The 14,940-nt window shown below is 36.8% G+C and overlaps 1 protein-coding gene across 8 annotated transcripts in view; it reads right to left on the minus strand.

Annotated features, from left to right (window-relative positions):
- RIC8B (RIC8 guanine nucleotide exchange factor B) overlaps window positions 1-14,940 on the minus strand; it is a 103,360-nt gene that overhangs the window by 82,706 nt on the left and 5,714 nt on the right. For all 8 annotated transcript variants that reach the window (XR_002079200.2, XR_002079199.2, XR_002079198.2 and 5 more), the window contains exon 2: window positions 11,577-11,624. Coding sequence is in view for 3 of the 8 variants with exons in the window: in XM_019446680.2 (XP_019302225.2) it covers window positions 11,577-11,624 (48 nt within the window). In the remaining 5 variants the exon portion in view is untranslated. The remainder of the gene's footprint in view (window positions 1-11,576; window positions 11,625-14,940) is intronic.

The following is a 14,940-nucleotide window of genomic DNA, read 5'->3' on the forward strand; positions in this document are numbered from 1 at the left end:
AGTCCTAGCTCTTCCATTCATTAATTGTGACTTTGGGCAAGTCAACTTCTCAGTTTTTCATCTATAAATGGGGAAGTTGGGAACATTAGAGATGTCTGTACAGTCAGTAACTCTTCCATGTCCCTAAGATAAGAGTTTAATTAGTCAAAGATATACATACATGTTCTCCCTTTTCCTTAGTACATGATCAAACTTTGTAAGGAAGAGCTAAATGCTGAGAAAAAGAAACCGTACATTTTTGGCAAAAAATAAATAATCATAATAATCATAGGAATCCAAAAAAAAAACAAACTCTGCAACATGCCTAACTAACTCCTATGGTCAAGTACTGCACTGCTTATGGAGAGCTGACACTACATATCCTCACTGGCTATCCTATGTAGTCACACTGCAAAGCATGCTCTTCTGTTTACTGTCCATGCTGATAATTAGCTCAGTGTCAAAGCTTTGTTTATGCTCTGCATCAAATCTCAAACTTTAGATGCCTAAAATCATAAACTGAATACAATCAATTCATAAGCTGTACAACAGGTTGATTCAATTATTAATAAATGGCAGTACGGTGAACAGGAGTTTGGAGCCAGACTGCATGGGCTTGAATCATAGCCTTAGACGTCACTAGTTTAGGCAAGTTATTTCCTGTATGACTTAGTTTCCTCATCTGTAAAGCAAAACCACAGTACCTACTATATAGACTTGTTGTGAGGATTAAACGTGTTAATATTTCATACACTGCTTGGAATGATGACGGACACGTAGTGTATGTTACCTATTGTATTTACTAACAAGCTTTACTGAGATATAACTCATGTATCATAAAGTTCACCCTGTTAAAAGCGTATACTCATTGGTTTTTAGTATAGTCACACTGTGTAATTTTAGAACATTCTCATTACCCACCCCCAAAAAATCCAATACTCATTAGTAGCAACTCCCCATTCCCCTCTCCCACTAGCCCCTAGGTAACAACTAATCTACTCTCTGTTTCTTCAGATCTATTTTAGACATTTCATATACATGGAATCCTATATTATGTGGCCTTTGTGTCTGGCTTCTTTCACTTAGCGTAATGGGTTCAAGGTTTATCCATGTTGTAGCACTTATCAATTTCTTTATTCTTTAATTTTCGGCAGAATAATATTTCATTGTATAGTTAACACGTTTTGTTTATTCATTCATAAATCGATAAATATTTGAGTTGTTTATACCTTTTGGCTATTATGAATAATGCTACCATAAACATTCACATACGAGTTTTTGTGTAGACATATATCTTCATTTCTTTAGTGTAGATACCTAGGAGTACAATTGCTGAGTTCAACCTTTTGAGGAACTGCCAGACTGTTTTCCAAAATGGCTGCACAATTTTACATTCCCACCAGTAAGGTATGAGCATTCTGATTTCTCCACATCCTTGCCAATACTTGTTATTATCTGTTTTTTTTTTTATTCTAGCCATACCAGTGAGTGTGAACTTTAATCTCACTGTGGCTTTAATTTGCATTTCCCTAATGATTAATGATGTCAAGTTACTTCATGTGTTTACTGGCAATTGCATATCTTTGGGAAAACGTGTATTTAGATCCTTTGCCCATTATGAATTGGGTTGTCTTTTTATTATTGAGTTCTTTATATAGTCTAGATAGAAGTCTTGTACCGGAAATATGATTTGAAAATATTATCTCCCATCCTGTAGGTTGTCTTTTCACTTTCTTTTTTTTTTCTTTTTTAACATTTATGTATTTATTTTGAGAGAGAAAAAGTGCAAGCAGGGGAGGGACAGAGAGAGGGGAGGAGAGAGAATCCCAAGCAGGCTCCACGCCCAGTGCTGGGTCCGACATAGAGCTCAATCTCACAACTATGAGATCATGACCTGAACAGAAATCAAGAGTTGGAGGCTCAACCAACTGAGTCACCCAGGCACCTCTAGTGAGTTAACTTTTGTATACAGTGTGAGGCAAAGGTTTAACTACATTCTTTTATATGGGACTAACTAGCTGTCACAGCATCATTTGTTAAATGACTGTTCTTTCCTCACTGAATGGTCTTGGCACCTTTGTCAAAAATTAGACCCTTTTTGACAAGGATCTTGGCACCGTTGTCAAAAATACACCTCTATATACATATATTTATATTTAATCTATCCTCATGCCAGTACTACAGTGTCTTGAATATTGTTGCTTGGTAGTATATTTTGAAATTGGGAATTGTAAGCCAAGTTTGTTCAAGATTATTCTGGCTATTCTGAATCCCTTTCAATTCCATATGAATTTTAGAATTGGCTTGTCAATTTCTACAAAGAAGCTACCTGGGATTCTAAAGGTAATGCATTAAATCTGTAGATCAATATGGGAAGTACTGCCATTTTAGCAAAAGTCAGTCTTCCAATCCATGGGCATGAGATGTCTTCTCATTTATTTAGATTTTATTCAACTTCTTTAAACAATCCTTTGTGGTTTTCCTAAAAACTGAGTTGAGTCAGAATTTCCTTAGTTGTTCTCAAGGGCTTAGTTAGCATACACATCTTATCAGAATCAGCTCCGGATTAACTTAATTCCAATGAGATACAGAAACATTATTTCTATATGATGCTATTCCTTTCCCCTTTTTGTGGCAGTATTGTTATATATATATGTATGAATGTTGCAAACCCAAGAATACGTTAAGATAACTATTACTACTTTATATAATCTTGTCTCTTAAACACTCTGGGGAGAAAGGAAAACGAGCATATACTTATAGCTTTTGTTACATTAGCTTTATTACTTATAATTTCTGCTTCTCTTGATTTGTTCTTAAGGATGTGAATTACTATCTAGAGTCATTTCCTTAGTCTAATACAGCTTTGTTCTCATCCACCTTTGTGCTTTTTTGGCAAATGTGTTACATTTCTGTATGTTATTGGCTCAACAATACATCATATGTGTATATATACACATATATACATACACACACGTATTTTTTATATAAATGCTTTTAAAATCAGTTAAGAAAGGAGAAATATATGCACTTATATTGTCTTTTACAATTACATAATTACCTTTACCAGTGCTTTTTGTAAATTCAAATTGCAGTTTGGGATCACCTGTTTTCAATCTAAAGCACTTTTGGTATTCTTGTAAGGTAGGTCTGGAACAAATTCTTTCAGTTTTTCATTTATCTGGAAATGTCTTTATCTCCCTTGCATTATTAAAAGAAAGCTCTGTTGGTGATAGAATTCTTGGTTGAGTTTCTAATTTGAGCTATTTGAATAAGTTATCCCACTGCCTCTGGCCTACAGGTTTTTGAGAAGTCAGCTGTATGTTTTGTAGAGGTTCCCTTGTAAATGATGAGTCCTTTTTCTCTTGTTGCTTGCAAGATTTTCTCCTTGTCTTTGGCTTTTAGCATTTTTAGTATGATGTACCTGTTTGTGGATCTCTTTAACTTTATCCTGCTCAGAATTATTAAGCTTCCTGGATGTGTAGGTTGTTTTCCAATAAATTTGCGAAGTTTTCAGCCATCATTTCTTTTAACATTTTTTCTTCATTCTCTTCTCTCCTCTCCTCTCCTCTCCTGGTACTTCCATCATATATCTGTTGGTACATTCATGGTGTCCCATATTTCTCTGAATCTTGCTTTACTTTTCCTTACTATTTTTTTCTCTGTTCTTTACCTTGTGTACTCTCTATTGATATAATCACCAAATTATTCTTTCTTCTGACAGTCTCACTCAAATGTAGAGCCCCATTAGTGAACTTTTATTGCAGTTATTGTATTTTATTGTACCTTTCAACTCCAAAATTTCCATTTGGTTCTTCTTTTTCCTTTTAACAATTTCTATCTTTCTACTCATATTCTTCATTTGATGGGACATTGTTATCAACCCTTGCATTATTTTTAAATCATGGCTTCCTTTAGTTCTCTGAATATAATGGCTACTTTTAAGTCTTTGTCTATTAAACTCAACTGGTCATTCTCACAGTTTCTGTCACCTGCTTTTTCCCCCAGTGTATAGGTCATTCTTTCCTGTTTCTTCACGTCTCATATTTTTCTTGGAAATGACATTTTATATAATATATAGTAGCAACCCTGGATACTGCCCATACCCTCCAAAACTTGCTATTGCTATTTGCTTATTTACTCCATGACTAGATGAATTACTTTAGTTCAGTATATTCTTCCCCTCCTTCTCTACAGATGTTCCTCTTCAGGGGGCTCACCCTTGGTTATGCCACAGTCATCCTAAAATGACAGTGGCTTTGGCTGGCCTCTCTTTGACCTTCTTTTTCCTGACCACACCCAGCTGGCTAAGTTCCACTAACTACCAGCTGATTGACCTACTGTCTTCAACAATGCCCTGGGCATAAATTGTTCCACAAACTGAACCAATCTATTAGGGGTCCTTTGAAGGGACAGTCTCTGAGGTCAGTATTTAAGGTTTGTTCTAACACAGGAGGGTTCCTCCCAGCTGTTTCTTTCTCCTTTTCTCTCTAGAAAACTAGCCCATCTTCTGGCTAGCCTATATGTCCAATGAATCTATCAATCTCCCTCCAATTCCTCCTTTCTCCACAACCCGCACCCTTAGGCATGAACTTCACACTCTGTTGCAAATGATGTTGGTTCCTTTGGGGAGAGATTCAGAGATCTCTGTTGTAAGATCTGCTTGTTCCTCTGGGTAAAATTTTGGAGTCCTGGTTCTGATGCCGGGACAAAGACAATGTCATGCTTTTCCCTGGGTGACACCTCCTTGGGAGCTGATTTGAGGGGATAGGGGAGCAGCAACCCCAGTTATCCTCAGCTTGCCTCTCCCAGAGTAGAATCTACATCCCACAAGCCAAGGCCAAGGGCAAATGGGGCGCCTCTATTTTCAGTGGTGCCATATCCATTGTATAGACTCTGTCCTGTGAGTGTGGGCCGGGTTAAAGGAGGGGGGACCCTACCTCTCAGCTGCCCTCACCTAGAATTTAGTCTCAGCAACAGGTAGCAAGGGCAGGATGAGAAATGTTAATCGTACATCTCTACTGGGAAGACAGCCTTCTACCTGAAAAAAGAGGAAAGAGGGAGCTCTATATTCTTGAATGCATCAGTTTAGAGGACAGTTTCCATCTTGCTCAGCTAATAGGAGGTAGGGAGGGAGCAGGTCTCAGTTTAAATACCACAGACTTTCACTTTTCTTACTAAGTTTTAGTAAATTTTCTTGAATATTTCTTCAATGACTGTATGCTCTGTGGACTATTTCCAGGGACTTTAAATGGTTGTTTTTTAAAAAATAATAGTCACCCATTTTAGTGGGAAACAGGTCTGTAGAACTCCTCACACTGTCATCACTGGAAGTGGAACTTCTGGATGAGTTTTTCTGGTAAGAGAAAATGAATCTGAAACTCTTAAGTCCAAATTGGAGATATTATTATTATTCTGAGAAATAAATCTCAAAAAATGATCCAAAGATCATGTATGCGCTGCCACATCTATGGCTTGCTAAGTCAGAAGAGCTGTTTTGTTCTTTCTCCCTACATTTAGTCTTTCAATGCCTTGGCAAACATCTAAAATAAAAAAAGGAGTCTGAAAAGAAGTTTAAATTATTTTGAACTACTATGAGGCATTCACCCTGGTCTATGATACAATTCAGCCCTTCTAGTAAAGTTTTATGCCAGATTCCAGCTGGACAGGAACTTTGAAAAGTAAAAGGTTTAGGATGCTTTTGGTTGTGTGTGTGAGAGAGTTTTAAAGAAATCAAGATGTTGAAAATGATTATCTTTAAAGTTACTGTCTTCTAAATAAGAACTGTGCTTGCATCATGTATCAAAGTATTCCCTAAGGTGAGACATCAAAATTTGAGTCAAATTTACAGGGCATACAAAGCTCATTCTGCTTTAGTGAAAACTGGGGAGTTTAACAATTTCAAGTAACTAAAATAAGTGTAAAGGACTTTCAGAACAAGCATCCAAACCTTGAGCTATTCCTAAGCAGGGATTCACAGTATAGAACTGCTGGTTCTATCTTGGTACATTTTCCTTAGGGGACTCTAATATGGAAATTTACCTGCTCATTTTCTAGAGTCTACAATGGCAATCTATGCATCTGTAGCTGAGAAAGTGCCAAACCACATACCATAGGCAAATAGCCAATTTAGCAACCAAAGTCTAACACAGGACTTGGCACACAGGAATTACTGAAAAATTATTTGTAGACTACAGAGATCTCTACTAATATGCCAAGTACATCCAAGTCTGGGGTGGGTGAAGTAAAAAGAAGAAAATCTCAAATGATGGAATGAACTTTCATGTTCATATAAATTTATTTCATACCATAAACTGGCTCCACAAGCAATATTATTTCCAAACCAGTAACATTTTTTATGTTCCCCTCCAAAGGAATATATAAGATAATCAAGAATGCTCAATTTTATAGAAAATAAATGATTTCAAAAAAAGTATCTATTGGTCTTTGCTTATGCCACTAATCACATTACTATAGAAGGATATATAACATATGTTATATAATTATAACATATTTTATATTTTATTTTTTATTTATATTTAATAACATCTATTTTTTTAAATGTTTGTTTATTTTTGAGAGAGAGACAGGGTGTGAACAGGTGAGGGGCAGAGAGAGAGGGAGACACAGGATCTGAAGCAGGCTCCAGGCTCTGAGCTGTCAGCAAAGAGTCTGACACAGGGCTTGAACCCACAGACTGCAAGATCATGACAAGAAACGAAGTCAGACACTTAACCAACTGAGCCACTCAGGCGCTCCTATAATTATCATGTTATTAAATCATTATAATCTATAATAGAAAAGTTTAAAATACAGAATAGGGAAAGAAAAATGTCATCTACAATAAACAAGAAAAAAGTTTAAAATACAGAACAGGGAAAGAAAAATCAGATAGCCACCATTTAGCAAATTTCTTTATAGTCATTTTTCTTTGAACAGTTTTTATTACTTTTGCATGACTGTGATCATCCTGTATAAATACTTTTATATCCATTTTTTTTCACGTTAAACATTACATTGAGATTCTGCTGTATAATTAGGAGAATATCAAATTCAAAGTCAAACAATATTGTACAAGTAACAGGAATTCTGGCCTCTACTCAATCTCCAAGTTCCCTCCATTTATTTAACAGGTGTTTACTATAGGTGCCTATTTTATGCCACATGCAGTGTTGGGGGCTGAAAATATAAACAAAACTAAGCCAGAGTTCTTGTTCTCAAAGAGTTCTCAACTCAGCAATTATCCTCTGCCATTATAGAAAATGGGCTTATCTGTGTGAATTTAAAGCTAATGACATAAATGCTTGAAATCTGGCTATTTTCAACTTCACTCTTTTAAGGAAAATCACTATATACACAAAGATTTATCTCAAACAACAACTGAGGTTTTCCACATTTGATACAGCTGTATTCTTATCTTTCAGGTAAAAGAGCTGCAATTCTTTTACTCATTTTATGACATGTATTTTTCAACATTTATTGCAATTAGCACTCTATTGGACTTGAGATCAGTTGTGTTTTAGAAGCCAGTATAAGAGCTTTCATTTCCTCTGATGTAAATTTCAGATTATTCATCATACTTCCCCCCATCCTACCTATTTGCATGATTGATATATTTGTTTATGTGCAAATAAACAACCACAGCCTAGAGGTAGAGGAAGGAATGCAAATACTTCAATAAGTACAGATGCTTATAACCAAATATACAATGATCCACATGCACCTGGAACTATTTACATTATATGTAAAATATAACAGTTGTATCTGACTTTACTTCTCTGGAAAATCTTAAGCACTCCTTTTTTGCTAATTTTCTTTGCTACTTTCCAATTTAAGTCTAGTTGCCTAAATGGTGTCTCAAAGAATTAAATAAGAGATAAAACAAGGTATTGAGTCATAATTTCAAACCTTCTGAAATATACAGTCAGAAAATCTATTCTCTATTTGAGGATCCACTACTTACTAGTCACGGGAGTGTTAGCAAGGTGTCATTAATGTAAGCCCCAGTTTTCTTATCCATAAAATAGGGATGGTGATATTCACACCATACTTACAGCATTAGTGCATTACTGTTGCAAAGCAAATCTTTGTAAAAATGCAAACACTACATAAGTGTTAGCAATTAGGTCTAAGGATCATTAATATATAACCATTTCTTAAAAAGGTCATTATAACCAAGTTTTATTTTTTGAGAGGCTCTGTCTGTTCCCTTACATTTACTTCTAAGTTGTCATAAAAGTTTTCAGACGAAAGGTATTGCGTTTTTCAGGAAGACAGCACCTGTAGTTTATCGAAAGGCATGCTGCTATTACCAAAAAGCTGTTGGCAGAAGGCTCCAGAGACATGCTTAGGAAAGAGGAAAAGAGAACTAGGGCAGCAAAACAAACTGGACAGTAACTTGAGTTCCTCCAGGGTTAATGTGGAGGCATGCCTACTAGTCTATGTCTCTCTACACTGAGAACCTAAAAAGCTGTTAGGATGTGGATCCTTTAGAGCATTTCAAGTTTTTAGGGCCTTAGACATGAAAAAGTCACTAATGATTTTAACGCTTGGAGACTAAAATGATTTTCTTTACCTACGCTCTGCCATAGCTAGCTAGGTCCCTAATTGGATTAAAAAAAATTTTTTTTTAATGCTTATTTATTTTTGAGAGAGAAAGAGCGAGCGAGCACATGTGTGGGGGAGGGGCAGAGAGAGAGAGAGGGAGACACAGAATCTGAAGCAGGCTCCAGGCTCTGAGCTGTCAGCACAGAGGCCTAAACGGGGATCCATCTTGCCACTGCAAAATCATGACCCAAACTGAAGGCGGATGCCCAACCGACTGAGCCACCCGGGGGGGCCCCTGGATTTGTTTATTATCAGACCTCCCAGGAAGCAGAAATCTACACACTATCACTGCAAATAACAGGAGTATAGGAGTTACTGTCTCCAAAGACCTAGCAGGCAGTAAAAGACAATACTTTGAAATGTTAGGTTTTGCTACTATCTTACAGAAAATACACATGCTTTATTAACAACTGAGTGGGAAATTATTCTCCCTCAACTGAAACTTATATGAAATGGGGGGAATCCCTGTCTTAATGTACTTACTTACTTATTTTTAAAGTTTATTTATTTTGAGAGAGTTCCCCACACCCCTCCCCTTGATGTGCACAGGAAGGGGAGGGGCTGAGAGACAGGGAGAGAGAGAATCCCAAGCAGGCTCCACACTGTCAGCACAGAGCCTGACTAGGGGCTCAATCTCACAGACCCTGAGATCGTAACCTGAGCTGAAATCAAGAGTCGGATGCTTAATGACTGAGCCACCCAAGCACCACCTAATTTACTTATTTAGACCAGTAAAAGTACTATCAAAGATTCTAGTGTCAGAGCCCCAAGACACAATGAATCAACAGATATAGTATGGATTCTCTCAAATAAAATCAAAATAGTAGCTGCCTCCCTCACCTGAATACCTATCATGAGTGTGTAAAAAAATAGGTTAACACCTTGCTTTTTTCCCACTTAACTCTCTGTCCCATTAACACATACCTGTCTCTCTCCTTCTCCCCCTCCCCTTCTTCCTCTCTTTCCTATATCATAATATTCCATTATGCAGATGCACCCTAGTTCTTCAAATACTCCCTGATTTCTGGAGACTTGTTTGCTTCTAATCATTTGCTATTATGTATAGTGCTTCAATGAAGCTTTGCTTACCTGGTTCTACCTATCCACAAAATAGATTTCTAAAAGTGACATTGCTTGGTCAAAGGGCAAAATGCATCTATAATTTTGGTAGATAGTGCCAGTTTCTGTTCCATAGGAATTGTGGCCATTTTGCACTGCCACCAAATGTGAGTACTTATTTCCTGAAGATCATTTATAAAAATATACATGCCTGGATTCCACCTCCCAAATTCTGACTTAGGAGATAAGGAGTCAGGCCTGAGTAGGCCTATCTTGAAAACGCTCTCCAAACAGCGTATCTCTAGTTGAGAATCCATTCTACAATGTACTCTAGTCTTGTTTACATTGTTCAAATCCAAAAGAAAATGTTTAACCTCCAAAGTTTATACCCCATGTCACTCATTCAATAAATACTTTTTGAGTACCTATTATGTGCTGGGCATTCTAGATGTCAAGGATATAAAGATATATAACAGTATCTATCATTAGAGTTTGCAGGGTGTAACAATGAGAAATGTCAATATATAATTAAGAGACAACATATAAGTATAGTGTTAGAGATATACATAGAATTTTATGGGAACACTGGAGAGGTACTTCGCCCTGACAGAATGCTAGAGCAGGCTTCCTGAAGGAGGTGCTCCTAGAGCTGAGTAAGAATTAACCAGGTAAAAAGAGGAAGAGGTATACAAGAAAGAGAGGGCATTCTAGGTAGAAAACAACATATACAAAGTTAGGAAGTAAGAAACAGAAGGGATGTGTATGTATATACAGCTGAAGCATATTGCTAAAGCACAAAATACAACAGAATAGTAAGCAATAGGCTGCAAAAGTGGGCAGAGATCAGATCACTGCACATGTAGTATACCATGTTAAGATACTTGACCTTATTCTCTAGGCAAAGGAAGTCACTCAAGAGTTTTAAGGATGGAAGTGACAAGATCATATTGTTTTAGAATTATGGACAATGGACTGAAAGGGCATATAACTGGAAAAAGAACGATTAGGAAACTGGTACAGAACTCAGACGAAGGCTTGCATTAGGGCGGGGATTAAGGGGAGAGAGTACTAAAGGAATCTTAAGAGGTAAAATGTGCAAAATGCAGACATTAGGTAGGGGTGGAGGTAAATAAAGGGATGATTTCAAGGTATTATCAAACCACTTCCAACAAAGTACTGGATTTAAGCTATTTTTTCAGCAGCAGTGATAGGTTTACACTCAATCATGCCCTCTCACTTGGGTCTTGACATTTGTAAGGTCAGGGATAGATGTATGGGGCTGAGCAAAATGCTCGTGGGGAATTGGTAGCCTTCTCCTTTAGCATCATGCTCTAATCAGCTAAGTAAAGCAACCACAGGCAACCCCAACCGGCAAACATAACATTATATGACCATATCTCAGATGCACCCTTTCTTGTAATAACTCATCTACTGGCAAGTCTCTTGACTCCCATTTTTCTCTATGCTTGTTAAGTCAGTGACCGAGACAATTGCTGACAACACAAATAACTGCCAGTACAGGAACAACGTGTAGTTGAGGGGCAGCAGCATCAACAGCTGCTTTCCCAAAACTTAAGCCAAAGCCAAGTTTCACAACATCAACAACACGTTTTGGGCAATCTATAGGTCTATTACCAAATAAAGTCAAGCTCTGGAGGTGAGAAGATATGGAGAGAGTCCCCTTTGAACTGTTCCCATTCCCCTGATTTACGCAAGCGTAATGGTCCTGTGGAGATGGAACAGGAGAAAGTTGTGTGTAATCCATACTAACCTTGGTACTTGTCTTTTTCTCAGTTCCTAAAAACAAACTGAAAGGAAACCAAAAACTAAACAATCATCAGATAAAAACAAGTTCACTGTTTAGAAAGTCCATGAATGAAACACACACATACCCTCTCCCCACACACACACACGGTAACACCAAGGCTTACCTTTCTTTTATCTTCATCTGTTGATTCAAATTTGAAAGTAGCCCTATGCTGAGGGGGGGAAAAAAGGGAAACAATGTCATTTTAAATACACAGAGTTTTAATTGCAGCTATATTTAAAAGGTATCTTTGTAAAAATCTTGCCTTTCCATATCGTATTTCAACACTCGTATTGAAGCAAGAGAGATGGGCATGTAAGCAAATAATTATAAAGCAGTGTGAAAGACTACAGCAGAAAAACAGACAAAAGAACATAGAGTACCAAGCCACTAACTCTACCCAGGAAAATCTGGAATGCTTTGCATAGAGTACAGAGCATCTGAACTGGACCTTGGGGGATGAATAGGAGTTTTCCAGGAGGCAAATGGAAAGCACTCTAGAGACAGAAACAAAGACTCAGATGTGTGAAATGGTATGATATATTTGTGAAATAAACAGCTCTGCCAGAGTGAAATATAGGACATGTGAGGGGATGGGAGAGTAGAGAAAGAAGAGAATGGAAAAGTAAACTGGACAGAAATTTGGAAGGGTCTTCCAATGTTGCTGAGTTTGTACTTTCTTTTTCATGTGCACTAAGAAATGATCAGGGAATTGTAGACAGGGAAGAGATTTGATAGACTGGTATTTCAGAAAAGTAATTCTGTAAGAATTAAGGTTTAAATTATGGCTCTACCACTAACTAGCAGAGCAAGTAACAAAATCTCTATCAATGGATTTCTCATGTGAATAGAGGGGATACCTAGTTCTCTGAGCTGCTGTTAGGGTTAAAACAGCAAAGGCATATATATATACCATCTCAGTGCCTGGCACATAGTAAACACTCAGTAAATATTAGGATTATAATGATTATGACTCCAATGATATTGAGGAAAAAAATAACCAGAAGCAAAGAAAGTGTCATGACTCTCCTGAGATGACTGGCAACACTATATTTTCCACTCTGTAGCTTAAACAGAGGATGGAGTAAGTTGACTTGCCCACAGCCACAGAAACAGTGATAGGACCCAAAAATTGAGCACAAAATTTCTCATTCTTTTCTCAAGTTTTATTCAGGGGAACCTAGTGCTCTTATGAATCTTGAGTTTTCCTTTAAAAGCAATCTCCACTGAACATCTTTGTTTTGTCTGTTTTTTGTTTTTGTATTTTCCTCATTGGTCACACTGACATTTATTAGCAACTCATCAGGAGTTAAGTACACAAAGTACTAAAGATATCATCATTACAGGTGGTTCTGTGTCGTCAGCTTTGCAGAAGAAGCAATTTTTGAAATTAAGTGAGATGGAGAAATGCTGACAGAGAAGTGGTTCTGAATGTAAGAAATGGTCAGAGGGAAGACTGAGGTAAGAAAGAAGGGTTGTTTGAAGAAACTGAAGAGAGGCTGCTTCACATATGGTTTGCAAAACAATTAAAATAGATGATGTTAGGTGGTTAGATGGCTTGGATTTAAAAATTTATACCTAAACTGGCAGATAGGTGATAGGCAACCAAGGAAGACAGAGGTAGGTGTGAACAGTACAGCATTCTGGGAGAATTTCAGGCCAGATCAAAGGAGAGAGCAAGACTGAGGACATAAAGCCTTCTAAGAAATGGGCATCAATAATCCAGGTGCAAAATTGCTGGCAGCAGTATAAATTGACATAAACTTTAAAAGGGAAAGTAATTTGGCAACACATACAAGAAAACATGAAGATATTCACATCCTTTCACTCAGAACTTCTACTTGTAGGAATTTATCTTAATGAAATCATCCAGAAGGAGAGTAAAGTCATATATGTAAGCATATTCACTGCAGTGTTATCTAATATTATGGAAGAAAGAGACAACTGAATATCTAACAACAGGAGACTGATGAAATAAACTGCTGTGCATCCACCTGATAAAATATTATATTGCAATAAAAAAAAGATGGCTAAAAACCTCTGTTAACAACATGGAAAATTACTTATAATGGCATCAGTGGAAAAATAGTAAAACACCAAGCTAGATGTCTACAATGACAGTACCTACATATGTATACAGATGCATTAAAGGCTTGAGTGTTGAAATGCAAAAATAAAAGCAACTGGGGGCACTTGAGTGGCTCAGTCAGTGAAGCGTCTGACTCTGGATTTCAGCTCAGGTCATGATCTCACAGTGAGATCAAGTCCTACATTGGGCTCCTCGCTGACAGCACGCAGCCTGCTTCAGATTCCCTCTCTCCTTCTCTCTCTGTCTCTCCCCTGCTCATGCACACGCATGCGTGCTCTCTCTCTCAAAATAAATAAACCTTAAAAAAAATAATAAAAGCAACCGTACAGTGGAATATCTGGTGATTTTTTTTTGACAAAATCATTGTTGGTGCAGTATTTTTATAATTAAAAGGGAAATATTAAAAATAAAAGATAAACCAATGAATGAACAAGGAAAGAAAGAAAGAAAAAAGGAAGAACAAGTTGTAAATCTGAAGGCTATAACTGGGGAATTTATAGACCTGAGGTTTAGTAAAAACTAACTCTAGATAAAAGATAAAGAAACAACAGACATCAGGCTAAGGTTGTAAACTGAAGCTTAGTAAAAGTCCAATACAAATGAAAATAAATTGCACTTAGAAACCAAAAAACCTATGGCTTTTTTGCCATTATATGTGAAATATTAATTCCATAAATTATCTGCCATAAATGAACCTAGTCGCCAATACAGTGGTTCTCCTCAACTTTTTCTGGCATCTATGATAAAGGCATAGAGAAATAAATCATCTTTTGGAAAGATCTTCATTAAGTTATAAAAATATCTTTTAAACAGTTTCTACGTAGAATTAATCTTTCATGGTGAAAATTTTGAATAGTACCAAGGACTAAATTTTCTGTTGCTTTTAAATGCAAGGCTGATCCTCTCATAAAACCACAACGTTACAAAAAAAAAAAAAGAAAGAAAGAAAGAAAGAAAGAAAGAAAGAAAGAAAGAAAGAAAGAAAGAAAAGCTTTCAAAAGCCCTAACTAGCATGAGGGCTTAATTTAATTAGAAAATATACTGGCATGTGAGGCAATACAAATTGAATTTTGAATGTGCCAATCTATTCAGAAGCGCAACCCCCCAAGATTGTTTGGATCCAAAGATGTTGGCTTCTCTAAGGCTGGTTTCTTTTATACAACTTAGATCATACCTAACCTATTCAGTACTTCTAACCCTTACTCTCTCTCCTTTCTAAGGCTGAAAGAGAAGGGAAGGGGAACTAGCATTTCTGGCTATAAATACCTTTATAGAACTGCTAGCCAACAGTCAACCACCTCACCTTCTTTATGTGCTTAATTTCCAGATGAACAGGAGCAACAAGTCAAATATAAACTAAAGAGTAAAACCATTGTTCAATTTAGAGACCAAGTAAACT

Source organism: Panthera pardus, unplaced genomic scaffold (genome assembly GCF_024362965.1).
Source record: "Panthera pardus isolate Hobbes unplaced genomic scaffold, ASM2436296v1 HiC_scaffold_6, whole genome shotgun sequence".
NCBI lineage: Eukaryota > Metazoa > Chordata > Mammalia > Carnivora > Felidae > Panthera > Panthera pardus.